Here is a 27,787-nt window from a genome sequence, read left to right as displayed (position 1 = left end):
AAACGGATCACATCCTTTCCAAACAGCAACGTGAAGGGTCTCTCGCCCTTATACTGTTCAATTTACAACAGTGGGACCCAAGTCTTGCTATTGTGTATGTTAACCTAGCAGAATCAGTAGACTTCATTTAAATGAACTGAAGTAGTGCATTTCAAACATCCAAACACATGCAGAAAAAGTTCCTGTTTTTTTAAACTACTGCACATGATTGGATGTTTGAATCTAATTCCCTGCACTTAACCTCACGCAATAGTAAATCAGACCCAAATATTATATTATCTTGGTAATTATCAGCTGAAATTTACCAGTTTAAGGAAAGATGTTACACTGATGGTCTTGTTGATGGTTTAACATCTGTTTTCATTTGGCAAATCCCAGTTAATCATATTCTATCATTTAACAAGCAAAATGATGGCGTCTATAATAAAAGATAGTTGAAAGCAATAAATTTAAATGCACTGAAAGTGAAAATGCATTCTAGATTATGAATGTATTGCAAAAATGAATACTGACTGTCCTTAAAGTGCTGGACAGAGTGGTTTGGAATACCACTTTGTTTTTTTATGACTTGTCCATGGTATCTCTAATCATTGTAAAATTATTTGTGTGTTTCACTTTTTTATTTTTTGTCCAGTTCTCTTGAGCTCCCTCTCTGTTACAATGAGTGGTATTTTTATGGAAACCCTGCCCCACAGAAGATTCTGCAAAACATTAAGTGCCTTAACTTTATTGCATCTTCAACACACCTTGCTAACTGGGACTAGTTTTTTTTTTTACATGAAGATGTTTCAGGCAAAGTAGTGCATGGTGATAGGGAAAACTTCTTGCTCTTCCCAAAACCAACCATCTCCCTTAACTTTTCCTTGATTTCACAGATTTTCCCCTTCCCTTAGCTATATTAAACTCATTGCTGTGCTGCCCCCAACTCTCTTTTGGCTTTCTCTGCCTCCTTTAGGGCATTGATGACTGGCAACCAGGGAGAAGGCAATTCTGGAAGAGTCTTCTTGGCCTGTGTGATTGCTGTGTAAAGGGTGCCATGTGGTCCTGCTTCTTGCTGGGAATAATACATTTCCAGATCTGTAGGAGAGCAATGCTTGTGCTGTAGAAGAAAATGCTCAGTCATAAAATAATAGATTTAACACAAATAAGAAGAAGCAATTAACAGATCAGAATAATCAATATATGCATATTTTCAGCAGAGATAAAGCATACTTATTACTAGCTGTTACCTATCTTACCTATTCTCTTGGCCTAAAACCCAAACTGTTTAAACTGGTAAACTGTTTTACCATTCAAATGATTTGTTATTCTCTGCACCCAGTCATGTTATCTAAGTACCTCTACCAGGCAGAACACCCAGGTGCGGAAACACCACTGTAGATTTAGCACTATAAGGGCTTATGGCATGGGGGGTCTCAGCTGCCGTTGTGATGTGCAGGGTCCCTTGTGCGTACCTGTGCCTTTAAGGGAGGTTGGGCTTCCTCCTGACAAACCTGCACCCAATTTAATCTTTTGCCCCATGTGCTCCAAGATGGAGACTCCCATAGTTTAGAATTAGATTGTTATATAAACAATCCAACATGTGCAGTGGTTACCAAAACTTTGCGAATGCAGATGCCGGGTTGCCATAGCGACAGGACACCGTCGTTCAGTGAGAGCAGAGGGACAGTCCACTGGCGCATGCGCCCTGCGGTACAGGTATCGTGCTAGCAGCCAAAGAGGAGTCAAAATAGTCACTGGGAATGTGCATGGCGTGGTCCGTCCTATAAATCGGATGGAACGCACCGCCATCTTGCGCTTCAGGAGACAGACTCGGTTATTTGTTGCTAGGCAACCACAAGCAATATGCGTGTCATCCGCCCATTGGCCAGAGGCAATTGGGGAGGAGCACCACAGATCTCAATCGAAACGTACTGCACAGATTCATAATTGAAAGAAAAATTACAATAACAATGTATGTGTTGTAAATATATTGCTATTAAATTAAGGCAAGAATACTCCGAACAGGTAAACAGCAGATTTATAGGACGGACCACGCCATGCATGTTGGATTGTTTATATAACCCCCCCTGTTCATTCATGAACTTCTCAATGGGGATATCAAATATCTTACTATCAGCAGTTTGTGAATGAATGGAAAGCCTCTGTACTGAGTGCTTCCCATTCACTGAGTGCTGAGGCTGCAGAAAAAGACATTGAGGACTCTGTGTCCTCAATGTCTTTTTCTATTTCAAAAGGGAAATGTCAAGGGTCTGTTTAGATCCCTAATATTTCCCAGAAGACCCCCAACAGTAAAATAATAATAATTAAAAAATAAATTAAAAATGTGTAAATACATTTAAAAAAAAGCACAAACCCCCCCTCCCGCACACACACATAACATACACGTGCACCATATTGTGGTGTAAGCCAGGCAGATGCACTGCAGTGCGTTGTTAGAACGCATCGCAGTGCATGATTTTTTTCTTTTGCAAAGAAACATTAATTTAACTGTGGCAGCGCATGGCAAAGCTTTGTGACGCATTGCCGTGCGTTGTGATACCTTGTGTTGTAATTAAATATACACCAGTATCATTTTATCACGACACAAACACCAACACAGCGCAAAAACCATTTATAACATAAATCGCTTATTTACAGTTTAGCGTTCCTTCATTTTTTTTATAATCCCCCTTTCCTCAGCCACTCATTGGTGTGGCAGTATTAAAATAAAGTGTTAGGCATCATTCAGGTGCCATTCACACCACGGCGGAAGCATTTTTGGCTGTTTTTAGTCATGTCTCAGCGCTGAAACGCAATTAAAAACGCTAACAAACGTGCTGATCAGTGCATTTCTATTAAAATGGGGGCGGGGGGTTTCGTTGGGGGGCCCTCACAAAATTTTGCTATGGGGCCCTGGGATTTCTAGTTACGCCCCTGGTGGTTAGACAGGTTTTTTTTGCATGCTGGCTGGTGAGTGTGCCTGGAAAAAGTTTTGCTGTTTTACTGCATTTAATAAATAGGATGTGAAATGCAGACCATAGTGTTTAATAATAATATGGTGTCCAACGGATAGCAGTATCCACTCCATTTTAAATTGGCCCCTAAATCTTGCTTTACAAAGGTAGCAGGGCCCTCAAGAGTGACTTGTGGTTTCAAGTGGCCTGGTTCAATTTGTTCAGAATCAAATTTTTAGAACATAGTTAGGGCAAAAAAGAAACAGCAAATGATGAAAAAGGGGATTAGTTATAACTGAAGAAATTAAGGACACACAATTATAGGTAGAGAAAGTTCAATAGTTTTAGTAGGCTTACTGAAAAGGAGGATGTTGTTAAGATATGGGCGTCACTAGTAAGATTTAACATCAGAGCCTTGCTGATATTAATTAATCTTTTGATGGAAAGTATTGAATATTTTGCAATTTTTAAGGGCTATGTTGTCACAGTACCTTGAAAATGAAACCTTCAGGACAAGTGAGCTGCTCATACCACAGAGCCTTGTACATCACCAGCATCAGAAGACAAGCCAGAAAAACCATTGTGATCAGGATCAGACCAGTCAGCTTGAGGATTCAAGGAAACACAATGAGATATATTTCAGAACAACAACATAAAATAATGGCATTTGGATGAAATGTTTATCAGTCCTTTCTGCAGAACAGAGACAATGAAGGGTCCACAGAGGAATTTCTTATAAATCGAAATCAGCGTACACAAGTTATCTTGAAAGAAGGCCATGTATATTACAAAATGTTTAAATGAAAAATTTGCGGTCAACTGAACCGAAAAGCAGGAATGTGAAGCAATCAGGGAGAAATGAGGCTGATCCTTTGTCAGCTCATGGATTACTTGTAATTTAAAAATCAGAAATATGGGCAATTCACAGTAAGTATATGATAAAAATGCATAGGCAGACGGTTTCTTAAGTGATTTTTGAGTGTGGCCACACCTCACCAAGCCTATCTAGTGAGGTTCATCATCAAATTATATGCTCAACATTTATAGAAAAACTCTGGATTTACAAATAACTTCAGGTGGCTATATATCTGGAACTACTGGACATTTTGATATGTGATTTACAGTGAAAGCAAAGTTTACATATTTATTTTTTAATCATATGCTTATTTTGAATTTTCCTAGCTTGTGACAAGTTTACAAGGCTTTGGTCTAAAGAAATGGTAAATTAAATTCTCATAAATTAAAGATATATCAACAAGAAGAAAACATTTTCACAATAATAACATCTAAAATGTTATTTACTGTCAGAATTTTATAATAGGTTTATACCTTGACCTTTTCAGAGACCTCATCATACAGGTTTATGTTCAGTCGTTTTATCCCTGGCACATGGATCTTCCTCTTTTTTTTCTGCTGCAGCTGATATTCTGTCCGAGTCTTTACAATCAACTAGTGAAGAAAAAAAAAACACATGTAAAAAACAGATTGCATATAACTTGGTATTTTTCTTTTTATAGAGGTAAAAATATATTTTCTAGCTTACAAATGCAAGACATATCCTGGTGGCTTATAATTTATGCATTTATTTCTTACAGGCATTTGTATATATATACACTTTACACAGCATTTTACATACTGTACATCCACATTGGTCTCTGTCTTTAAGGAACTTACAATCTAAGGTCCCCATCTCACATGCGTACATACATGCACACATACAAGGGACAATTTAGATAGGTGGCAATTAACCTACCAGCTATGGTAGTCCACCCAGAAAAAAACCCTAATATACATAAGATCACAATTCTTCCCCTGCTCTCTTTCCTTAGCCTTCATGGCTGGGGGAATTCCTTGGAGAACTGAGTAACAACAATATTCATATAAGACAATTGTGCAGGTGTAGTTGTTACTACAACAGAAAAGCGGTTTCAGGTGGGGAGATCTCCCTGTTAGGCTTGTGTTGAATTGACTCTGTCCTTTATAAAAAGAAAGCTGCTAACAGGTATAAAGTGTAGGCACCTTACACTGCTTACTGCAATGTCTGAATGCTGGACCGATCTGAATGGATAAAACCAACAACAATTCCAAGTTGACAAGGTAATATCAGAGCTTGTCAACTCTCTCCTGCCCGCTTACATTCCTCACATTTCTAGTGGCCCATTATCATTACAGGCTGCATTGGTGGGCATTAGAAATGTGTGGGAGGCAGGAGGAGGCAGACAATTTCTGTCAATTATATGAAGTGCCAGAGCTTTGCTGTTCAGAAAAACCTAACATTTGGCTGTAGCAGAGGGCAAGGAAAGCCGATACAGATCTGGTATATGCTTGCACTTTATACCTGCTCTCCTTTTGTAAAGTGATGTAACTTCAAGTTTTAACAAACCAGTGTGTGATCAAACTTACCAGAGTCTTACTGCCTTGGGAGTTCAGTTTTAAACAAACTATGTAGAACATTTTCCAATGTATTTTTAGGGCTACTGATTCATGAAAAGTCAAAAGATTCAGAATTCAGGAAAATCTTGTAAAATTCATATCACTCATGTCGTACAAATTTATTGAGGTTATTTTAAACAGATGCATTAGAAGAATCTAGTAACCAATACATATGATATTCTGGATACTAGTTAACGATCACAGGAAACTGCGCTGAGTTGGCCAATGATGTAGTTCATATCTCACCTTTTCAGGAAATGGTTGTTCCAATTGGTCAACGTCAAGAGGTGTTATCAATGGTACCTTGTCCTCATCCAGACCTTGTTCATTGTCACCTTTCTCTGCCAGGTTAGCCCCCAGCTGCACCATGGTCTCCGGAACAGCTAAACCGTGAAGAAAACCTAAAAATCATAACAATAAAAACGTGTTTAGTTACCATAATTATAAGATACAATTATCTAAATATGTGGACCCAGCATCAGATATAGAGGAACGCTAACCAAGCCTTATTCTTTTGTTAAAATCTCTGTCAGATCTTCATTGCTGTCTATGTTCCCATTGGGTAATTTTCCTTCTCCCCCGGTGGCAATAGGAATGACAATCAGGAGAGAAAGACTAAATTGTTGTGTGCCCAGTGAGAGGTTGTTAGCACTTCCTGTCCCAGTGACAGTGCTCACCAGAACAGACTATAAGGGAAAATCTGCCTAGTTATGAGTAGTCACAGTAAAAATGTTAATTGCGGGGAATTTTACTTGCTCAGGATAACATAGCTGTGGTGAACAGCCCCCCTTAGTAGAGAATGGCTGGATGGCTGTACACCCTTTTATGCCGCTACTTGTGTAAACTCACACAAAATTTTTAACACCATTGACCGTGGAGTGGGTCTTTTACTAGGGCTTAAAGGGTAGGCTGCTGTAAACAAAGCTAGCAGGGTCTTGTCCTGTATTAAAAAGGGGATGTATTGCAGGGTCTATACAAGTTATTCATTGAAATGTGTTAGTGACAATCAGCAACATGGTGTGTTGGTGTGATGCTCTGGAAAACATCCAGTAATCCTAGCACACATTCCAACTTTAAAAGGACAATAGTTGAGCGGACTTTGAATACCATTTACAAAGCTAAAGCCTATCACCAGGGGGAAACAAACAATACTCTCCTTGCAGTGAGGCTACCCCCTCACTGCAAGCATAACTGTTTGTAAATTGACATTTACTTACCTGATCCCTGTTCTCGCAGACTCCAAAGCACAGTGCCCACATCCTCTTCCCTCCATGCTCCGGTGGTCAGAGACCTGCTGACATCAACACATACTATGCTATAACATTCGGTCCCTGTTATCCTGAAAAGATTTCTGCTGTGGAATTTAAGTCTATCTTTGGGGGAAACAAAATTCCCCTTGTACTGGGGTTACCCCCAAACTGCAAGGGTTGACTATGTGTTAGTGTCCAGAGTACTTGCAAAGAAATGCCAACTCCTCCAGAACGACATCCACCCATCAAGGCATGTTGATATTTGCATTACTCCTCCCAAGAGCTGGTCAACCGCTTGCATCAGGGCTGAGAGCTTTACTGAGGCAGCACATGGGGCCCTCGGGCAATACAAGATTATCGCCTCGGTATGCGATCTGGGCTGGCTAGATAGAAGCCCTTTAAGTTGGAGTGACATCTTAAGGTTGCCTAGTAACCTCTCCGTGACACTCACTAGAGTTGCTGCAAGGGTATACAAGGAAAGGCAGATGGAGCCTAGGTGTTTGGGGGGCAGTGGGTGAACAGAGGAGGTCTCCCTATTGTGAGCAAGCGGACAGAGAAGATGTGCGTTCACTCATTGCTAAGTAGTATGCCTGGATTGCTCCCTGTGGAGAGTAAAGGGAAACAGGACTGATACCCCTGCTGTAAAGAGGATGCCTAAGGAAGTGTTTATAAGTGTGGACATGGGTCTCTCCAGGAAAATTAACTATCTGAACCTGTACAAAGTTTATGTGCCATTAGATGGGTCTGTGAAGTAACAATTGCATTTGATGTATCTCTTGTTCACTGATTTGCTAAATTAAAGAGCATGCTTCATTTATTATGCAAAAATGTATCCTATTTGTGTATCACTCAGCTGTAGATCCTCAAATAATTTCTGAATTCATGGTTCCTTCTGGAGAGTGGCTTCTTTTGTTCCCCGTGGTGCATATGTGTGTTGTAAGGTAGCCACCACTCCAAGCTTGCTCCCGTGATACAAATTAGTAAACTAAATATGAGATTGTAGTCCATCATGGGAGTGAGCTTGGAGCCGTGGCTACTTTACAACACACACAGGGACCATGGGGGCAATAGTAGCCCCCATCCAGAAGGAAGGACAGTGTCAGCACCAATTCAGAGATGATTCGAAGATCTACAGCAGAGTGATAAACAAATAAGCTACATTTAACCCTTTCGCTGTCAAGGACGTACGGCATACGGAGCTACAAAAGTGCTTCTGGCTGGCTGCTCAGTCGAGCCGAAGCATATGCCTTCGGCTTGACTGAGCCGATCTACCAACTTTGGGAGCTGTACGGGCTCAAGTGAAAAAAACTACTAAAAAAAAACCCCCAAGTACTCCCTCCCCCCACATAACACACACATATTGTGGTGCACACCATGCACATGCGCTGCAGTGCGTTGTTAGAACGCATCGCAGTGCATGATCTTTTTTATTTATTTTCTTTTTAAAAAACATTAAATTAACTGTGGCAGCGCATGGCAAAGCTGTGTGACTCATTGCCATGCGTTGTGATACCTTGTGTTGCAATTAAATATACACCTGTATCATTTTATCACAACACAAACACCAAAACAATTTTTTACATAAGTCGATTATTTACAGTTTTGCATACCTTCATTTTTTTACCTTTTCGCAAAAAGGCGCAATTACAAATTTGCTAATATTTGTTATTTATTAACTCAATACAGTTTTATCTTTTAGATTTAGTCAGAAAATAATTTTTTTTGTGCACGGATACTGATTTTGGTGTGTTTTAACAATTGAATTGTGTATTTTTATCGGTTTAATATTAATTTGAGAAACATTTGCGCAATTATCGCAGGGCCTACAAATTTAGTATCACCATCTTTTTATTCTACCGGGCCTGCGCTTTCAGAAAATATATGGTTTGGGGGGTCTTTTACAAACGCTAGCAACGCAGCAGTTGAAAATCAAATCAATAGGAAAAAATTGCAGAAAATTCAAAAATGGCTTGGCCAGCTGATTTGAAAAATGTTCCGGAGGGCTTGGCAGCGAAAGGGTTAAGATGTAACTCCTGAGTTTAGTGTCACTTAAGGCATATATAATTAACCCAACAAGCTATCTGCATGCATACTGTATACATTGTATTCTTAAATGCCCAAGCTCCAACTTGAAGTTCAAAGTCTCTTTATGGATATTGCGTATTCTTGCGTTTTGTGGCTTCAGAGAAGCTCTGGAGAAGAATTTAAAAGAATTTAAAAGAAGAAAGTATGCACCTATGTGGTTTAGGTTGGCCTAATGTAAATCTAAAGCCAAAACTGAAATTCATAACTACAGGTGAAACTCGAATAATTAGAATATCGTGCAAAGTTCATTTATTTCACTAATGCAACTTAAAAGGTGAAACTAATATATGAGATAGACTCATTACATGCAAAGCAAGATAATTCAAGCCGTGATTTATCATAATTGTGATGATTATGGCTTACAGCTCATGAAAACCCCAAGAACCCCAAATCCACAACCTCAAAAAAGTAGATTATTACATGCAATCAATAAAACAAGGATTGTACATAGAACAATATCGGACCTCTGAAAAGTACAAGCATGCATATGTACTCAGTACTTGGTTTGGGCCCCTTTTGCAGCAATTACTGCAATTACTTTTGCACGATATTCTAATTATTCGAGTTTCACCTGTATATGACAGGTTTATTAGTCAAAACATGATGCAAATTACAATCCATAGATCACATTCTAACATTCTACCATATCTCTGCATGAGCAACTCATTAGCACCTTTGACACAATTTATATCATCTTGTAGACAGGTGCCGTGTTGGTTTCCACACTTTGTCCATACGTTTATTGTACATTGCAATTCACTTAGGATACATTAATGTAGAAAATAACCTTTAATGCATGGTTGAGGTTGAATGAAGACACAGGTCCCTCAAGTTCAACCTTTGTGTGTCTGTGTGTGTGTTGTGCATGCATGTGTGTATATGAGTCCCTGTGTGGTCTTAGTTTTAATCTTCTCACTTCAAACAAATTGAAATTTAGCAACCTTGTCTTATAGCTTTGATCCTCCAGCCACTTACTTAGTTTTGTTGCCCTTCTTTGGACTCTCCCTACCTCAAGGATATCCTTTATTCTGACTCCGATTGTTGTGATAGCGATTTATCCCTTGTTGAGACCTCTAAGCCTGGCCTGTATAAGCAGATATACTCACTGCGGACAATCCTTGTCAGATAGCTGAACTCACCAATACCGATTCATTCAAAAGGGTGCTTTATTCTGAACATCAAGGTTACAGCAGATGACAGGAACAGCAGTTGAATGGTTATAGTATTGTGCGGTCAAAAGATGATGCCTTTCCTAGCGTACTATGCAGAATACATGTGTCCTTGTTACATGTGGCCTGTTAGCTGTGGCCATGACACAGGAAGTACTCACTAACAAGAAGAAGGGTGGGGCTTACGTAAAGAGGAACTGAGTCATCGACCTCAGGGATATCAGGGAAGGCATTGAAAAATACATACACTACCACAAAAGGCCACTAGATGGCAACATATAACCAAATATAGAATGGCCATGGGAAAATGTATAGGGAAAACACTCTATGCAAAACTTCTATCTATATTAACTTCTATAACATATTCTATGCCCCATTGGGGCAGCACACTCCCCGTCTGGCATGGTAATGCCACTATATACACCATACAACGGTAGTTATGCAAATACAAATAAACAGTATTAAAGTCCATAACGTGAACTTGTAACTTGTCCTCTGGACCTGAAAATAAGAGAGAACATATATGCACAAGTTCAAATATAAAATAAAGTCTATGATGACCATCAACATAGCAGACTTGATCACTGGAACAGTTTTTCAAGTGCAGTAAATCACTCTATGAGAGGAAACTTGTAAAGTTCCTTAGTGATGCACAAGATAGTCTCCTTAGTTGGTTAAAGGCACTTTGGATAAGTCCATCCCTGGATGTGCATGGTGCACGTAAGTACCTGAAGAACATGGGGCTCATGTAACTCCAGCTGCAAAGTATCCATGTGAAACAGGCACAGTTCCAATCTTCTGGGTGAGAAGAGTAGCTGGGTTAAGGATGGCTGTAATTCTGAATCTGTAGACACATCACTGCTGATGAATGGATTCAGCTTAGCAGTTGGATTGTTTTTAAGAATGCCCTGTTTGTTACGGACACATTTTATCTCTGTGCTAGAGATGTTCTGTTCTGCACTGTGTAGTAGAATCAGCTGGCTTTCAGCAATGTCTTTTGCAGAAAGAGGGTTTTGACATATGTGCCAGTCCTGACAGTAGGCATCTGTAGGCTTAGTGTGTTGGCAGTGTGTAGTATGGACTAACCTTGCAGTAATTCGGTCAGGCCTTGTCCACTTGGTGAAATGACAGCCCAAAACAAGTCTTTGTTCAGTTCTGGTGACAAGGGTTTTAACTTCAGGACGAATCTCTGGATCTTTGTTGGGATCTAAAGGACAGACGACATCGGCTGTAGCTTCTTCTGGATGATCCAGCAGGAATTCAGGACCTGTTGACCAAGAAGAATTTGCAAAGACAGTGGCAGACACTGGCCTGGTGGCATGATCTGCAGCATTGATTTCTGATTGAACATAATAGCATTGTTCAGGCTTGGAAGCTAACTTAGCTTTGCCAAACAGAAACCCTATGTGGGTTTGATTAGAAGAGTCTCTCACCTTAAGGTAGGCAACAGCTGCTATGGTCTCAGTAGATGCATCTGAGAAGATGTGAAGCTCCTTTCTCTGACTTGCAGCAAGGGAAGCTGAAGTGTAGCAGCTTGACATTTGAATTTCATGTAAAGTATGTAGAGATTGCTGTCTCTGTAAGGATTTACGTTGTATGGTGATGGGAAACCACAAATCCCAGTGGATCGTATAGGCCGCTCAACACTGACAGAACACCACGTTTGGCAAATGGCTTGTCTACAGAGCTGACTTGAAAGCCGAAGGTGTCTTTTGATAAGTTCCACCGTAGGCCCAGACTTCTCTGTACAGGTGGCATGTCCATACCCAGATTTAAGTCTTTAAACCCTGTGGCCTGATCGCCAGGTTGAAAGGCTTTCTTAACAACAACATTGTTTGAGACAGTCTTATGGTGTCTGAGGTTGGTCTCAGAAAGCAAACCTAGAGTCTTTGGTAGCTGGTCTATGGCTTCTTGATGAAGAGGAGATTGGCCACTAGATGGCAACATATAACCAAATATAGAATGGCCATGGGAAAATGTATAGGGAAAACACTCTATGCAAAACTTCTATCTATATTAACTTCTATAACATATTCTATGCCCCATTTGGGCAGCACATCCTTTATGTGGATTGGTAACCAAAATTGAATCGCATACTCAAGATGGGGCTGAACCAGTGATCTATAAAGTGGCAAAACAATTGCTTTGTCTTTACAGTACATTCCCTTTTTATTGCATCCTGCTTGCTTGCTTTGTTTGTCGCAGCCTTGCATTGCGTGCGGTTATTCAATCTGTGGTCTACTACGACCCTCAAATCTTTCTCCAATTCTGACTTCCCTAGTGGAGTACCCATTAATGTGTATTCCGCTTGTCTGTTTTTAACCCCAAAATGCATTACTTTACACTTTTCACTTTTATAGTTGTCCACGCCCCTATTTTATCCAGGTCCTCTTGTAATGTTATAATGTCTAAGCTTGTGTATATTACCCTCCTAATTTTAGTATCATCTGCAAACACAGAAACATGGCTATTACCCTTTCCCCAATATCATTAATAAACAGGTTAACCAGTATTGGGCCTAGCACAGAACCCTGGGGTACGCCTCTCTTGACCTTAGACCACTTTGAAAAAGAGCCATTTATCAATACTCTCTGGACATGTTCCTGTAGCCAATTCTATATCCATGTCCACACCATTTCATCTATGCCCATAGAATTAAGCTTGTGTATTAAGCATTTATGTGCTACCGTGTCAAAAGCTTTGGCAGAATCCAGGTACACCACATCCACTGTCTTTCCTCTATCCAGATCTTTACTCACCTCTTTGTAGAATGTTAGTAGGTTGGTCTGACAAGAACGGTCCTTCATAAATCTATGCTTATTATAACTTATTATTCCTTTGTCACGAACAAAATCCACTGAATAGTCCTTTATCATTCCCTCCAACAGTTTGCATACTATTGATATTAGACTGACTGGTCTAACATCAATAATAAAATCCCTGGTTGGCCTCTTGAACCTTTTTTGAATATTGGTTCTACCGTAACTTTATGCCAATCACTTGGTACCCTTTTATTCAGTATGGAGTCCTTGAAAATGAGGATTAATGGTCTCGCTTTAACATGGCTGAGCTCTTTAAGAACCCTGGCGGGCAGGTTATTTGGTCCTAACAATATATTTGCATTAAGTTTTTCAAGTCTTTGTTGAACCCCCGGCTACTGTTAACCACTGTGGTATCTTACGCACTAAGCTACTCACATTCTGAGTGTATACTGAGGAGAAAAATTAATTTAATACTTCAACCTTCTCCCCGTCGTTTGTGATTAATCTCCTGTTCTCGTCTCTTATTGGGCCTGCCTGATATTTGTTTTAACCTTTTTACTGTTTATATATTGGAAGAATTTTTGGGGTTTCTTACAGACTGTGGCCATATGCTTTTCGTAATCAATTTTACCTGCCAGGATTACACCTTTACATGTCTTATTGCATTCCTTGTAGCTCTGGAATGTCAATGCTGTCCCCTCCATCTTATATTTTTTAAATGCCAGCTTCTTTTCTTTGATGTGTTGTCCTACCATTTTATTTAGCCATGCAGGCTTAGCTCTTGATCTTTTACTTTAGTTACCCAACGGTATGCACTTGGTAATAGCATTATGCAATGTATTCTTAAAACAATCCCACTTCTCGTCATTGTTCATTGTCAGAAATAAGTTGTCTGAAGCTAGCCGAAGGATCGGCCGAAGCTACGGCCAGATCCTTCGGCAGCTTTGTGAATAGACCCCTTAGTGTCATACAGTGACTCAACTTATCAAAGTTTTCTTTTTTGAAATTTAGCATTCTTGTCAAACCAACACACTTCTCTTTTCTGTACCCAACATTAAAACTAATCACCCTGTGATCACGATTACCCAATGTATCCCTAATTGCTATGTTTTCAAATAGGTCCGCATTACTGGAAATTAATAAATCTAGTATAGCATTCTTCCTGGTTGGGACATCAACCATCTGATCCATGAAAATGTCCAGCAACAGGTTTAGGAAACGGACAGCTTTTATAGAATGAGAGGTTACATGTGAAAAATGAATGTCCGGATAATTGAAGTCACCCATTATAACAACATTTCCCTGCTTCCCAGCTATTTCTATTTGGGAATGTAGGTGAGCCTCCTCCTCTTCCCCTATGTTCAGGGGTTTATAACAAACACCCACAATTAGTTTACAACTAGCTTCAGTCTTATCTAGTTCTAGCCACAAAGACTTGACATCATCGCAACTCTCTGTTGTGAGGTCATCTCGTATGTGCACAGTTAGATTGTTTTTCACATACATGCATACCCCCCCTTCACAGCGGAGCCCAGGACCAGTGTGACAGCGGGAGGAGAGGCCGTGGAAGGAGGGGTGGGCACGGACCGGCAGCTTATACAAGCGTTCAGCCAGCTCTATAACCGGCGGATCGCTTGTATGATAACAGGCATCGCTGCCCGTTTTTTAAATTTCGACACTCTCCAGCTCGCGCGCGAGTGGGCATGACTTAAAAACGCCCGCTCAGATCTAGAGAGCTCCCAGCTGGCCGGTTTTCTACAATGGCCGGCCAGGAGGCGGTTAAACAATACATACTAATGATTTTAGGGCAGAAACTTCACCAGGGCTGCGTTTGCATCTCACCAGGCTGCGTACAGATCTCACCAGGGCTGCATTTGCATCTCACCAGGCTGCGCACAGATGTCACCAGGGCTGTGTTTGCATCTCACCAGGCTGCATACAGATCTCACCAGGCTGCGCACAGATGTCACCAGGGCTGCATTTGCGTCTCACCAGGCTGCGCACAGATCCAGAGGCGGCTCTAGAGTTTGCGAGGCCTTAGGCAAAACCTAAACATGAGGCCCCGCTCAGGCCTGTGGGTTCTCACTAGGGTTCTGGGGGGTTTAACCAGGCTGGTGAGACCCCATAGAGCCCCAGTAAGACCCCCAAAGAGCCCTAGTGAGACCCCACAGAGCCCTGAATAACCCAGGTCTCTGTAGGGTCTCACCAGGGCTCTGTGGGGTCTAACCAGCCTTGTTAGACCCCACAGTCCCCTGGCGAGACCCCACAGAGCCCTGGTACCAGGGCTCTGTGGGGTCTAACCAGCCTTGTTAGACCCCACAGTCCCCTGGCGAGACCCCACAGAGCCCTGGTACCAGGGCTCTGTGGGGTCTAACCAGCCTTGTTAGACCCCACAGTCCCCTGGCGAGACCCCACAGAGCCCTGCTACCCTGGTGAGACCCCCTCAGAGCCCTGGTGATTCCCCAGACAGCCTTGGTGAGACCACACAAAGCCATTGTGAGACCCCAAGCAACCCTGGTGAGACCCTATGGAGCCCTGGTGCTTGTGAGACCCCACATCGCCCTGGTGAGACCAGGGCTCTGTGGGGTCTAACCAGCCTTGTTAGACCCCACAGTCCCCTGGCGAGACCCCACAGAGCCCTGCTACCCTGGTGAGACCCCCTCAGAGCCCTGGTGATTCCCCAGACAGCCTTGGTGAGACCACACAAAGCCATTGTGAGACCCCAAGCAACCCTGGTGAGACCCTATGGAGCCCTGGTGCTTGTGAGACCCCACATCGCCCTGGTGAGACCAGGGCTCTGTGGGGTCTAACCAGCCTTGTTAGACCCCACAGTCCCCTGGCGAGACCCCACAGAGCCCTGGTCTCACCAGGGCGATGTGGGGTCTCACAAGCACCAGGGCTCCATAGGGTCTCACCAGGGTTGCTTGGGGTCTCACAATGGCTTTGTGTGGTCTCACCAAGGCTGTCTGGGGAATCACCAGGGCTCTGAGGGGGTCTCACCAGGGTAGCAGGGCTCTGTGGGGTCTCACCAGGGCTCTGTGGGGTCTAACCAGCCTTGTTAGACCCTGGGCAAATTAGGCAGCCGCGAGGCCCTCGGGAGCGCGAGGCCTAAGGCGACCACCTAATTTGCCTAATTAAAGAGCATCTGCACAGATCTCACCAGGGCTGCATTTGCGTCTCACTAGGCTGCGCACAGATCTCACCAGGGCTGCATTTGCGTCTAACTAGGTTGCATACAGATGTCACCAGGGCTGTGTTTGTGTCTCACCAGGCTGCATACACATGTCACCAGCGCTGCATTTGCGTCTCACAAGGCTGCATACAGATTCCACCAGTGCTGCGTTTGCGTCTCACCAGGTTGCGCAGAGATCGAACCAGGGCTGCGTTTGTGTCTCACCAGGCGTACAGATGTCCCCAGGATGCATGTGGGGATCTGCGGACGGGCACCAAGCTGAACGATCGGGCATCAGGCTAAAAAATTGGGCACTGGTCTTTTGCCATCTTCGGGTCTGTTTGTTCAGTGTGTTTGTCCTTGGCTGTGCCTGCGCAGGGAAGGAGGAGAAGGAGATATGTGGCCGGACAGGCACTACCAAGGACAGCTACCGCCAGATCCCCAGCAAGCTGCTGAGGTCCCCACAAGCGCAGGACTTTGGCAGCCGATCCATTTTAAAAGATGTCACCAGGGCTGCTTTTGCGTCTCACCAGGCTGTGTACAGATCTCACCAGGCTGCGCACAGATCTCACCAGGCTAGGGCTGCTTTTGCGTCTCACCAGGCTGTGTACAGATCTCACCAGGCTGCGCACAGATCTCACCAGGCTGCGCACAGATCTCACCAGGCTGCGCACAGATCTCACCAGGTCTACTTTTTCGTCTCACTAGGCTGCACAAAGATTTCACCAGGATTGCGTTTGCGTCTCACTAGGCTGCATACAGATGTCACCACGGCTGCGTTTGCGCCTCACCAGGCTGCACAGAGATCTCACCAGGGCTGCGTTTGCGTCTCACCAGGCTGTGTACAGATGTCCCCAGAATGCATGTGGGGATCTGCGGATGGGCACCGAGCTGAACGATCGGGCATCAGGCTGAAAAAATTGGGCGCTGGTCTTCTGTCATCTCCGGAGTTCAGTGTGGGGCTGTCCTTGGCTGTGCCGGCGCCGGGAAGGAGGAGAAGGAGATATGTGGCCGGACAGGCACTGCCATGGACAACTACCGCCAGGTCCCCAGCAGGCTGCTGAGGTCCCCAAGCGCAGGACTTTGGGAGCTGATCCATTTTTTAAATTTAAAGGGCCGGTATAGGCCTTTAGTATCGGGGCATTCTCAGGAGTACAATTACTCCTGAAAATGTCCAGTATTGTGACATCACTACTTTTAACTATTTTCTCCCCAAAAGTGCTGCCTTCCCCATTTAGATGCAGCTCATCTCTGCTGTAGAGCCAGTAACCGACTGAGAAGTCAGCCCAGTTCTCCGTATAGAGGAAGCATCCTTCACCAGTAATGCCACCCCTGTACTAATATTCTGCAACCTGGCAAATTTAATGGGGTGTATCAATTCAGGACTAGCCTCTCTTGCACTCTTCCCTCTACCCCACCTGCTAACGGTACCCAGCTACTCACCTTGGGATCCTCCACCTTTATACCCCCCTCCTCCTCTATAACGCCCTTCACCAGAACCTGATGAGTCAGAACCAGACTCTTTTCCATGTTGTTTATGCTTCGCAGTGTTGCCAGTTTATTGTTTAGATCCTTACAAAGGTCGAAATTGGCTTTAAAGTGGTCACTTTGATCATATATTAAAAAAATGTGTAACAATATAGGGGCACCAGTCAACAAAACATACTTCTAAAGAGTTTTAGTAATTTACAACCTAATTTACAAGTTATATTAAATACAATGTTATTTAACAAACATCGTGTGCAAAATTTTACCCTGCCATATTTTTTTCAAACAGATCATTTAAATAATCAGTGCAAGTGATGGAAAAAAGTATGAGAGACTCAAGGACAACAACGTCTTTGGAAAGGTACACAAATCAAGTAATTCAGCCAATCAGTGGACTCAATTCAGATATGAGTTATTCCTGACTTGATGTAAAAAAACAAAACAGAAAACACATGATCTTATTCACCTCACTAGTGCTATAGTGAAATGCAGCACACTCAAAATGAGATTTCAGAGTAGCTTAGAAAAGATGTATTAAAGCTCATAAGCATTACACAATTATTTCCAAAGCCTTGTGTCTCCATCTGTCCACAGTCAAGCAGGTAGATAAAAAAAAAAAAAAAAACATGTCATGTCATGCAGTCCTTAACTAGGTCCACCATAATCAAAATGATGCTTCAGTATGTATTCTTAGAAGAGAATAAATATTGAAAGCCCTCTTTAAATGTAGAAACTGGAAACCTGCTTATTAGCACGCCCCACTATGCAACAGCTAGTCATCCGGGTTCTTCCTGCATATAACCCCTGCTAATTGGCTATTTTAAAACCACTGCAAAGCAGATCTGAGGCTATGACCACTCAGAAAGCTGTTCTGATTTCTAGAGTGTGATACAACCCAGCTTAGGAAATCAATCATGTCTTGAATACAAAAATTCTAAAAAGTAATTGACTTCCAATGCCAGGCTTTATTGTACTGAACAAAGCTGACCAAATCTGAAAGATGTACAGTATGTACAGAAAGGTTCACTTCTAGGAGTACACCATATGCATTATTCACATTGGTATTGTAAAAATGATCTCAGTTGCTGAGTATCACTACCACAGCAAAACAGATATAAATATGTGTGTACCTTAACTAAATGGGTACAATATCTGTGCAGTGCAGGTGCCGGGACTGAAACATCCAAGGTGTTGGGAGCAACAAGATGATAATAAATGTGAACCGACCCTCCAAGAACTATTGTCCAAACGTGGTGAATTACGACTCCTACTGGAACAGAACACCACGAAAGCCTTTAATATAGTCTCACGTAAATATTACGAACTGGGAGGTAAACCGGGTAGATTTTTAGCACGGGCATTGAGAACGAAAAAATCAGTCACATACATCTCTAAGATTAAGACGAACAAGGGATCCATGGCACATACCACCACGGCCATTGCGGAGGTTTTCCGCAATTATTACCTGGACCTCTACCAAGTAAACGATTTAGATGACCCTGTAACCAATGAGTCTAGATTGGAGAGAATCAATCTGTACCTTCAGCGAGCCTCCCTACCCAGGGTGCCTGATTCTTCTCTTTTGCAGCTTGACGCAGACATCTCAGAACTAGAATTTAAGTCGGTCATCAAAAGCACTCCACTGGGTAAAAGCCCGCTAAGATATTGGCAAATAGGCTTTATCCTCTCCTTCCATCATGGATACACCCAGACCAGGTGGGCTTTATCCCGGGTAGAGAAGCCCGGGATAACGCTCTTAAATCCATTAGCCTGATGTACATGGCTAAGCGTCAGAAATGTCCCACTCTGCTCCTTTCCACCAATGCAGAGAAGGCATTTGACAGGGTGGCGTGGGACTTTCTCCTCGCCACCCTGTCCCACCTTGGTCTGGGGGTCCGGATGCTGGAGTGGATATCGGCACTCTACGCCAATCCTACGGCACGAATTCGCATCAACGGCTCCCTATCCCCATCATTCACCCTCCACAACGGAACCCGTCAGGGGTGTCCCCTATCCCCCTTATTGTTCGCCATCTCGTTAGAGCCCCGACATCCAGGGTATCCCAACCCAAGCGGGCGAATTCAAATTAGCAGCGTACGCGGACGATGTCCTGTTCTATATCCGTAATCCAGGCATATCTCTCCCACAAATATTAGCTTCATTAGACCAATATGGCTCTCTCTCGAACTTCAAAATTAATATGAGTAAATCTGAAATCCTTAACCTAACCGTGCCGGAGGAGGACATTCGGGCCCTCCTCCCCCATTTTTCCTTCCAATGGCGCCCCCATTCCATACGATACTTGAGCATTCACTTGACACGTAAACTCTCAGACCTCTACCGTGGCAACTTTATACCTTTACTGAACTTAGTAAAAGCAGATCTGACCTCCTTCTCCTTACGTACGCTGCCCTGGGTGGGGAGGATAAACGCTGTAAAGATGATGATTCTCACTAAAGTCCTGTTCCTGTTCCAAATGCTCCCCATAGAATTACCAGGTTCGTACTTCAGGACCCTCGCCAGAATAACGTCTACCTACATCTGGCAGAACCGCGCCCCCAGGATCGCGGGCAAGATACTGGTAAGGACCAGGCGGAATGGGGGGCTGGCCCTCCCAGACTTCCGGGTCAACCACGTAGCGGCCCAGATGGTAAGAGTGGTAGACTGGGTTTATGGGGGCGTGGGTAAGAGTTGGGTGTCCTTGGAGACTGCGGCTTGTGGGGCCCCTCTGGGGGAGGTGATATGGTTGCCCCCTGAATGGAGGACCTTTGCCTCTACTATGTTACCCCTCACTTCCTCAACGTTGCGTTCTTGGGATCACCTACACCGCAGGTTCCGTTGGCCACACAACTCTAGCCTTATGCCTTTGGTCAGACTCTACCACGCTTAAATTGGGTGAAGTGTTGACAGGCACCTCTTTAACACCTCTGATAACTCTGAGATCCAAGTGGGGCAAGGTACCACTGGATTCCTGGAAACACCGCCAGCTGTCCCACTTTATAAGTTCCCTCCCAAAACCTCTAAGAACGCCACGAGAGCTGGTTGGCCTTCCAGGACTCTGCTACTTACCGCTCCCACTTGCTTGACATAGAGAAATGATCTGAGATGGACAACGAAGGTGCAAGACTCGCCCTGGTAAAAGTTGATATGTACCTACTCCTGAGAGGATAACACGTTTGGGGGTCCTAGGTTTATCTGTATTGTTTATCTGTATTGTTTATCTGTTTCTTTTGTGGTTCCATAGCTAAACGCACAGGATAACACCCAGTCTGAACATACACTGTGAGATTGCGCACAACCGGATAACGCTTAAGCCTTAGCGTATATAGCATCTATGGAACCCTAGAGCAAGTTCACAAACACCCCTCCTCACCCCATCCTGTCTAGTCTCCCCCCCCATTCCTTCCCCCCTACCCGCGTCATTGTCTTTCCCACGCGGGGCATTGACTCACTAAATACTGTTATGTATCGATTGCACTGATAATCTACCCCCTGTTATTGTATTGTGTTTTATGTATATCACCTGAAAAATCCAATAAACCGAAATAATTAAAAAAATAAATAAATGGGAACCATGGTGAACTGCAGTATACATGCCAGAACTGTTTGGGGCTTCATCAGTGTGGTAGAAGAGCAGAGCTTTGCTTCCTCATGTAAGAGATGCTCCCCCGATGACTGGTAGGTAAATAATCAAGAAGCAGTAAAAGAGGTCATGGAAACGCAGATCCACAAAATGAATGAAGCAGAAGTAGGGAGATTCTTGAACTGCAGGTCTTCAGGTACAGCTTCTTCTTTAGCAAGGAAGACAGTGAGCAGCACAGTAGTGACATCACCAAATCTTATTCCAAAACCCCTAAGACTAGTAGTCAAAAGCAGCAGTGCTTTAGATAACACTGGTCAACACGCATTTTGGTGCCTCGAATGTTAGACCTGTTCCTGGGTATATTTGACCCGCTGATTCCAAAAAATTGAACATATTTTTCACTATCAGCTGTAGTTTTTGCGACACAGCATAAATGCCATATTCCTTTCTGGTAGTCCCTCAAAGGTCAGTATATTTTAATGTAGTGTTTTTTTTAATCTCCTTGTAGCATGAAATAAACAAATTAAACATTAAAAGAAAAGTGTAATACCCTAAATCTACTTTTTTTAAACCAAAAGCACAAGTTTATGTTACAAACATTTCAATAATTTGACACAGAAGAAGCTCCTTTTGTAAGACTTCCGAGAGGGATCTGCCAGGACGATCCCACATAAGGTTCCAACAGTAACCTGCCATTATGTGTGCATCGCACCTTCCTTGGTATCTGCCTTCCATTGTTTTTATGTGTTGGTGAAGTATTTTACTTTGCTCTTCGCTTAAGTCACCAAGGTTCTCTGGAAAGCGATCTAAGGGACTGTGTGAATGGATTTTAACACTCATTTTACAGCCAAGCCTGTTGAAATGGAAGAGCATCCCCTCTACTAAGTGTAGTCGTCTGCCTTTTTGTTGCCAAGAAGTTTTTCACAACAGGAACAAAGAAGAACAGACACAAGATTCAATTTAATTAACCACCTCCTGCCCGTGGCCGTTTGTGAACGGCTGGACGGGAGTCTTGTAGGAGCGGAAGGGTGTCTTAAAACGTCCTTCCCCTCCCCCCGCTCATGGGCGGCGCTGGGCGCGCACACGAGTGGGGAACTGTTAGCAATGTAAACAGCCAGCGATGGCTGTTTACATTCAAGCGATCGGGCGTCTCCAGAGACTCTCGATCGCTTGCAGCAGCTGCGCGTGTGCGCCCTCCCGTACCTCATTGCCGCTGCTGCCAGTTTTAGAGACCCCTGAGGACCTGTCGTGTGAATTGGCTATCACATAGGGGATTTCTTAGTTCCCTATGTGATAGCAATAAAGTTAAGTGTAAAAAAAAAAAAAAGAAGTTTGAAAAAAATTAAAGCATAAAAAAATAGAGAAGCTAAAAAAATAGTCACAAATAAAACAAATGTCAAATAACACAAAACATTTTTTAAAGTCCCCTAAAAAAAAAAATTTTTTAAAACCCCCCCCCCCCCCCCCCCCCACATACATACGCAAACATGCGTCAGGTGCACCAACGTGCGTAAACGACTATTCCGCCTATTGTGCCGCACATGTTACATATTGCCACGAATGTTGGAATGAGAGCAATAATTCTACGGCCATTAATTACTGATAACATTAAAATGATGAGCGGTAAAAGCTTTTAAAGCGTCGCCTATGGCCAAATTTGGGTGTGATCGTTTTCTGCGATTTCGAGGGCGCACGCAATTTTAAAGCTTGACATGTTTGGTGTCTATTTACCTGGCATGACCCCGTCTATTATATTTTACCAAACAATTGGGGGGATAATAAATGTTTCATAACATTTCATAGGGAAACAGGTTTTTTTTTTTAACAAAATACTTTTTTTGTTATATAGTAAAACATAAAAAAACCAGTGCTGACTAAATACCACCAAAAGAAAGCTCTATCTGTCCCCCAAAAAATGGTATAAAATTCATTTCAGTACAGTTTTGCATGACTGAATAAATGTACTGCAGCGCTGAATACTGAAAAATGGCCTGGCCAGGAAGGGGGTTTAACTCCTGGTCTTCAAGTGGTTAATTCATTCTATGAGCTGTCTGATTTGTGGACCATCAAAAATTCATGCCTTCAGTTTTTCCATGGTAAGTCCAGGTAATTTATGCGATATGTATTCATTGCACAAACCATCTTTATTTAAAGCCTTTACAAGTGTTTCATCAGGCCTAGCTTTATATTTAATGGTGGCCGGATGATTCTATCTTGTGCAACCAAAAAGGTGCATTGATTACATTTTTTTCTCCAACCAACATACTGTATTTCCTCGGAGGCTCATTGCTCATGTTGGGCTCTACTGTCCCAAAGGTATAGAAAGCAAGGATACTAGCCTGTCACAGCCTGTTCATTAAAGATTTCCTCAATGAGGAGAAGCACTCAGCACAGAGGCTCCTCCCCATTCAGAAACTATTGATAGTAAATATTTGAATGGGAAGCCTCTGTACTGAGTGCTTCCCATTCATTGAGTGCTGAGGCTGCTGAAAAAGAAATTGAGGATTTGTTGTCCTCAATTTCTTTTCTATTTTAAAAGGGAAATGTCAGGGGTCTGTTTGGACCCCTACTATTTCCCCAAAGCCCCCACCTCCCTAACAGTACACAATAAATAATAATATGCATTCACAGAATACGCCGGTGGCCAACATGGCCGCCGCACATTCTCAAACAAATTATTATTATGTGGCTGAATAAATTTCTTGTATATTCGGACATATATTAATTCATTAATTTACATGTAGTCCAGGGTTTGTGTTCTGTTTTTTATTTTTACTTTTCTAGATGCACTTACTTGAAAAAAGTGGTCTGCATGACACCCTGACACTTTATTTTTATAGACTCTATTGTAGTTTGACATTTATTGTTTACCTTCTGTAGTTTTATTTGATAAGAATAATTATATTGTGCCTACAAGTTTAATTCCTTTGAATAAAAGTTTTATTTTTATCATACTTTTTAATATGTTTCTTTGCGGCTTAACAAAATAGGAGTCTTTAAATGGTGCGGATATTGGGGGAAATGGGTGTGGTTATGGGGGGGTGGCCACTAAAGGGTGTGGCCACTGAGGGACGCTGTAAAGCTTTCTCGCACAGGGCGCCTTAGGCTGGGCTCACACCTAGGCGGATTGAATATGCGCAAAAAACTGTGCGACAAACGCGCGTTTCCGAGGGCTAGTTGGCTGTTTCCCAATGGAAACGCCCGACCAAAACGCCCCAAAGAAGTACATGTACTTCTTTGGGCGTAGGGCGGTTTCCCGCGCGTTCGTACTCGCGGAAAAACGCCAAGATGGGAACCATGCACATTGAAAATAATGGTATTTCCCTGTTTGAGCGTTTTTCCGCGAGTACGAAAGCGTGGAAAAACGCCCAGGTGGGAACCGGGCCTAAATATATAACCTGCTGCTGGTTTGGACATTCCTATTCTTGAAAATGTTGCCAATGGAAGAGATCCTGTGTGTGTGGTAGAGTGGTATTGGCACCTATGTGGATGTGGACTCTGCGTAATTTAGTCTGGCTCTGTAACTGCCTTTGTTCCTGAGGGCAAAGGTGTGGGATGCAATCCTCATGCCAACTAGTGCGGCCTCATGTGATTTGGGATTGTGGAGGTCACTGGGTGGTCCTGGGGTTTGAGCTCCCCCAGTGTCCAGAAGACGTATGCGATTCCTGAAGTCTTGGGCAATCCTGATCTGGAGTGTGAAGGTGTGCAATGGTTAGGTATTCTACAGTTAGACTACCCAATATAACATTATGACTAGTTCTTTGCTATTTTTACAGAGTTCAGAACCCTCCTTAACATCATAGATGTTCCATATATGATAGCAGATCTTCACTTTTTGAGTTCAGTTGTACTTTTATAGTAGTGTAGCATGAACAATTCAATTGGTAAAAAGGCATAAAACTGATATTTAGGAAGGCTAAGGTAAACTTATAGCTGTAATCCAGCTGCAGACCAAAATCTAAGATAATGCAGCACTCACTTCCTTCTACATAAATCCTTGTATTTTTTTTGTGTAGCATGCACCTGCAGTCTATAATGGTATGTGCAATGTGACCTTGTCGCTTACACAGCAGCCAGCTTCCTGTAGAGCTGACCGGTCACCCCAGCCAGCTCCCAGTGAACTCGGTGACCAATCCCACCATTTTCTCTTCAGTTACCACATCAGCATTGCCTGAAGTAGGAGAAGCATTTAATGCAGAGAGGCAAATTAAGCCTTTCATTTTCCTCCTCAGCACTACTCTCTCTTCTGTTGCTGCATCTCACTACTCTTAGCAGTCATTTGAAATCTATGCCACTTGCGGATTAAATTTCTTACCAGGGAATGATTTGATTATCTTTTTAAATCCATTGCCAGACTCATAGGCATCCACTAACTTTTTGAGGGTCCTTTATCTTGCCATGATGACACCACACGTTAATAGAAAAGAGAACACCAGACTCTAGATATGTGAGGTTAAAGCAAGACAGTTTCTTAATCCCTAAGGGTCCCCACACACCTTACGATTATCGTACGATAATCGCGGGAAATCCCGTGATCGTACGATTATCGCAAGGTGTGTGGAAGCCGTGCGACCTCTACTACCGTAAGGTCGCACGACTTTAAACTTACGGACATGTTCGAAAACCCGCCGAGCATCGTACGATGTTCGGCGGGTTTGTGGCATGTCCGTACGATAACAGCCGTACGGGCCGGTGTGCGCAAGCACACACTGCCCGTTCGGCATTGCGGTCATCGGAAGCCCGCCCCTCAGGGGGCGTGGCTTGCGATCATCGCAAGTACGATCGCCTATGCAACATAGGCAGATCGTACGTTTTTTAAGTACCTTACAACCATCGCAAGACTAAAGTCTTGCGATGGTTGTAAGGTGTGTGCCCAGCCTAAGAAGGTTCTAATGATCAGCACCTATTCTGGATCACCTGGTTCTAAATTCATGGATGCATGAGAGTGGTAATGGGTGTAATTTCTTTTTCCATTGGACAATTATGATTTTTCGTTAATTTAGATTATGAGAATAACTACACAAATGTCAATTTTATGTTCCGTTTGTTTAGGTATAGCACCTTTATCTACAGGCATAGTTTGAATAAAAATCTAATCCAACTATTTGCATGGCAAGCATTAACTTCTTCACATGACTGTAAAATAGTCCATGATTCCCTGTAACTAATCACCAGCAATTGCTACTAATGCAGTTGCATGTAGTAGAGATTGAGTACACAACTTTGGAGCATTGTGCCACTCTTAGGGCCTGATATATAAAACATCCACCCAGTGTATAGCTAGGCAAATGCAATTTGCACAACATTACTGCCACTAGATGGAACCGAGGAGAATAGGAATTTCCTATGCTCCTGGGCTCCATGTAGTTGCAGTAATTCTGCAACTAGAGCTTGTTCACACCATGTCTGTTTAGCTGCATTTTTCTGCACATGTATGGTGTGAACAGGGCACATAGTACATAGTTTCCCAGTTTACACCATACATGCGCAGTATTTTGTAGAAAAACACAGCTCAACAAACATTGTATGAACAAGCCCTTAGTGTTTAATTGCTACAATTTGCTACACTACTTTCTTTTGTGTAGCGATTACATGCGATTAATTGCAGGGTGATCATTGATGATGGCTCCATAAAAAATCACTTGCATTGTTTCACAGACTTAAATGCTGAACTGCATTAGGATATTTCAATCTGCCTTATAAAGTGCCAATAAGTTCCTAATTTATTTTTCCCACAGGATCAGAGTTGACTGTATTGTGGTTTTAAGCAATACAATACAGTGTTGTACATTGGCCTGTGTTCCTGGCAACTGAATCACAAAGCACTGACAGCTCTAACATCCCTCAGACAGGTTTGGAATTTGTTGCTATATAGAATCCTTATAAAAACGCAAATTAGGGCCTCACATGAGCTGCTGCCTTTCTAGAGATTTGAGAATGTTTAAATATGAAATAAGGTCAATATGGCTTTGATAACCAGACAATTGTGGTTAATTGTTTAAAAAAAAAAAAAATCAAACAGCTTGTTGACAGATATTATATCTTTTATATATCTCTGACAATTCAAGGGTAAATTCAAAAAGCAATTGCATTCCACTGGAATATGGAATCAGCCAATATAATAGATATGTGATGTTCCACGCAGGGTTTAGGATGACATCATATTACATGCACCTCTTTAAATACTGCAGTTGTAGATTAATACTCAAATGCAGTGAAATATCATGCCAAATATTCAAAATAGTGTACATCGATAAATCACCTATTAATTATGTCGGTAGACTGTCAAGTGTGAAAATGCAAACATTCATTTTGGCATGTTGCATAACACTCTGCTTTTGGTCTACAAGAGGGCTGATCTGATCTAAAAATGGAAAATTGAGATTCAGCTTCATTTTTACACCATCTTAACAGCAAAGTAAAATGAGGCTCACAACTAACCGCACAAGGATGCCATGAATGTGCACAGATGATTCTCATCGGCTTTGTCCCTGATCATAGCTCAGAAAGATATTTGTATGCATATTGTTTAGCAAGTGCCTTTATGGCTTGTGCGCACAAGGGGATACAGAGAGGAAAACTGACAAAACCAAAAATGCAGGTTGCGTTCATAATAGACAATCAATAAAAAATGATATGCAAACTCCTTTCATGCAGAAAAAAAACACATTACACAACATAGTTAAATGTTACAAATTAATCACAGCAATAACAGGTTAATGTGTACCACCCTGACCCTGGAATTACCTCTCACCTGGGGTTGGTCAGGGAGCAGATGTGTAGTATAAGGTGCTCCTGTCAGGATGTATGTATATATGCGTGTGTGTGTGTGTGTGTGTGCGTGCATGTGTCTCTGATTCGAAGGAATCTGATGGAGACCGGTTGCCAAGGTGACGTTTTCTCAGACTG

At 42.6% G+C, this 27,787-nt stretch overlaps 1 protein-coding gene across 2 annotated transcripts; it reads right to left on the bottom strand.

Annotated features, from left to right (window-relative positions):
- Window positions 1–556: 556 nt before the first annotated feature.
- On the bottom strand, window positions 557–27,787 carry CALY (calcyon neuron specific vesicular protein). 2 transcript variants are annotated; one of them, XM_018564097.1, is made up of 5 exons: window positions 27,626–27,787; window positions 5,616–5,770; window positions 4,266–4,385; window positions 3,428–3,541; window positions 557–1,099 (listed from the first exon to the last, which is right to left on the bottom strand). In XM_018564097.1, the coding sequence occupies exons 1-5, from the start codon at window positions 27,723–27,725 to the stop codon at window positions 905–907; spliced, it is 684 nt and encodes a 227-aa protein (XP_018419599.1). In that variant the 5' UTR covers window positions 27,726–27,787; the 3' UTR covers window positions 557–904. The 2 variants fall into 2 exon arrangements, with proteins under 2 accessions (XP_018419599.1, XP_018419600.1); XM_018564098.1 differs by having other exon boundaries at window positions 27,633–27,704.

Source organism: Nanorana parkeri, unplaced genomic scaffold (assembly GCF_000935625.1).
Source record: "Nanorana parkeri isolate BGI_ZX_2015 unplaced genomic scaffold, ASM93562v1 scaffold725, whole genome shotgun sequence".
In the NCBI taxonomy this organism is placed as follows: domain Eukaryota; kingdom Metazoa; phylum Chordata; class Amphibia; order Anura; family Dicroglossidae; genus Nanorana; species Nanorana parkeri.
This window is presented reverse-complemented; position numbering and strand designations above follow the sequence as displayed.

Coding starts and splice junctions, on each gene's coding strand:
- CALY (XM_018564097.1), bottom strand. CDS start 27,725: ATGCACGCACACACACACACACACACACGCATATATACATACATCCTG. Junction 5,771..27,625: donor TGACCAACCCCAGGTGAGAG/GTAATTCCAGGG, acceptor TATGATTTTTAG/GTTTTCTTCACGGTTTAGCT. Junction 1,100..3,427: donor CTGAAGGTTTCATTTTCAAG/GTACTGTGACAA, acceptor TTTCTTCTACAG/CACAAGCATTGCTCTCCTAC.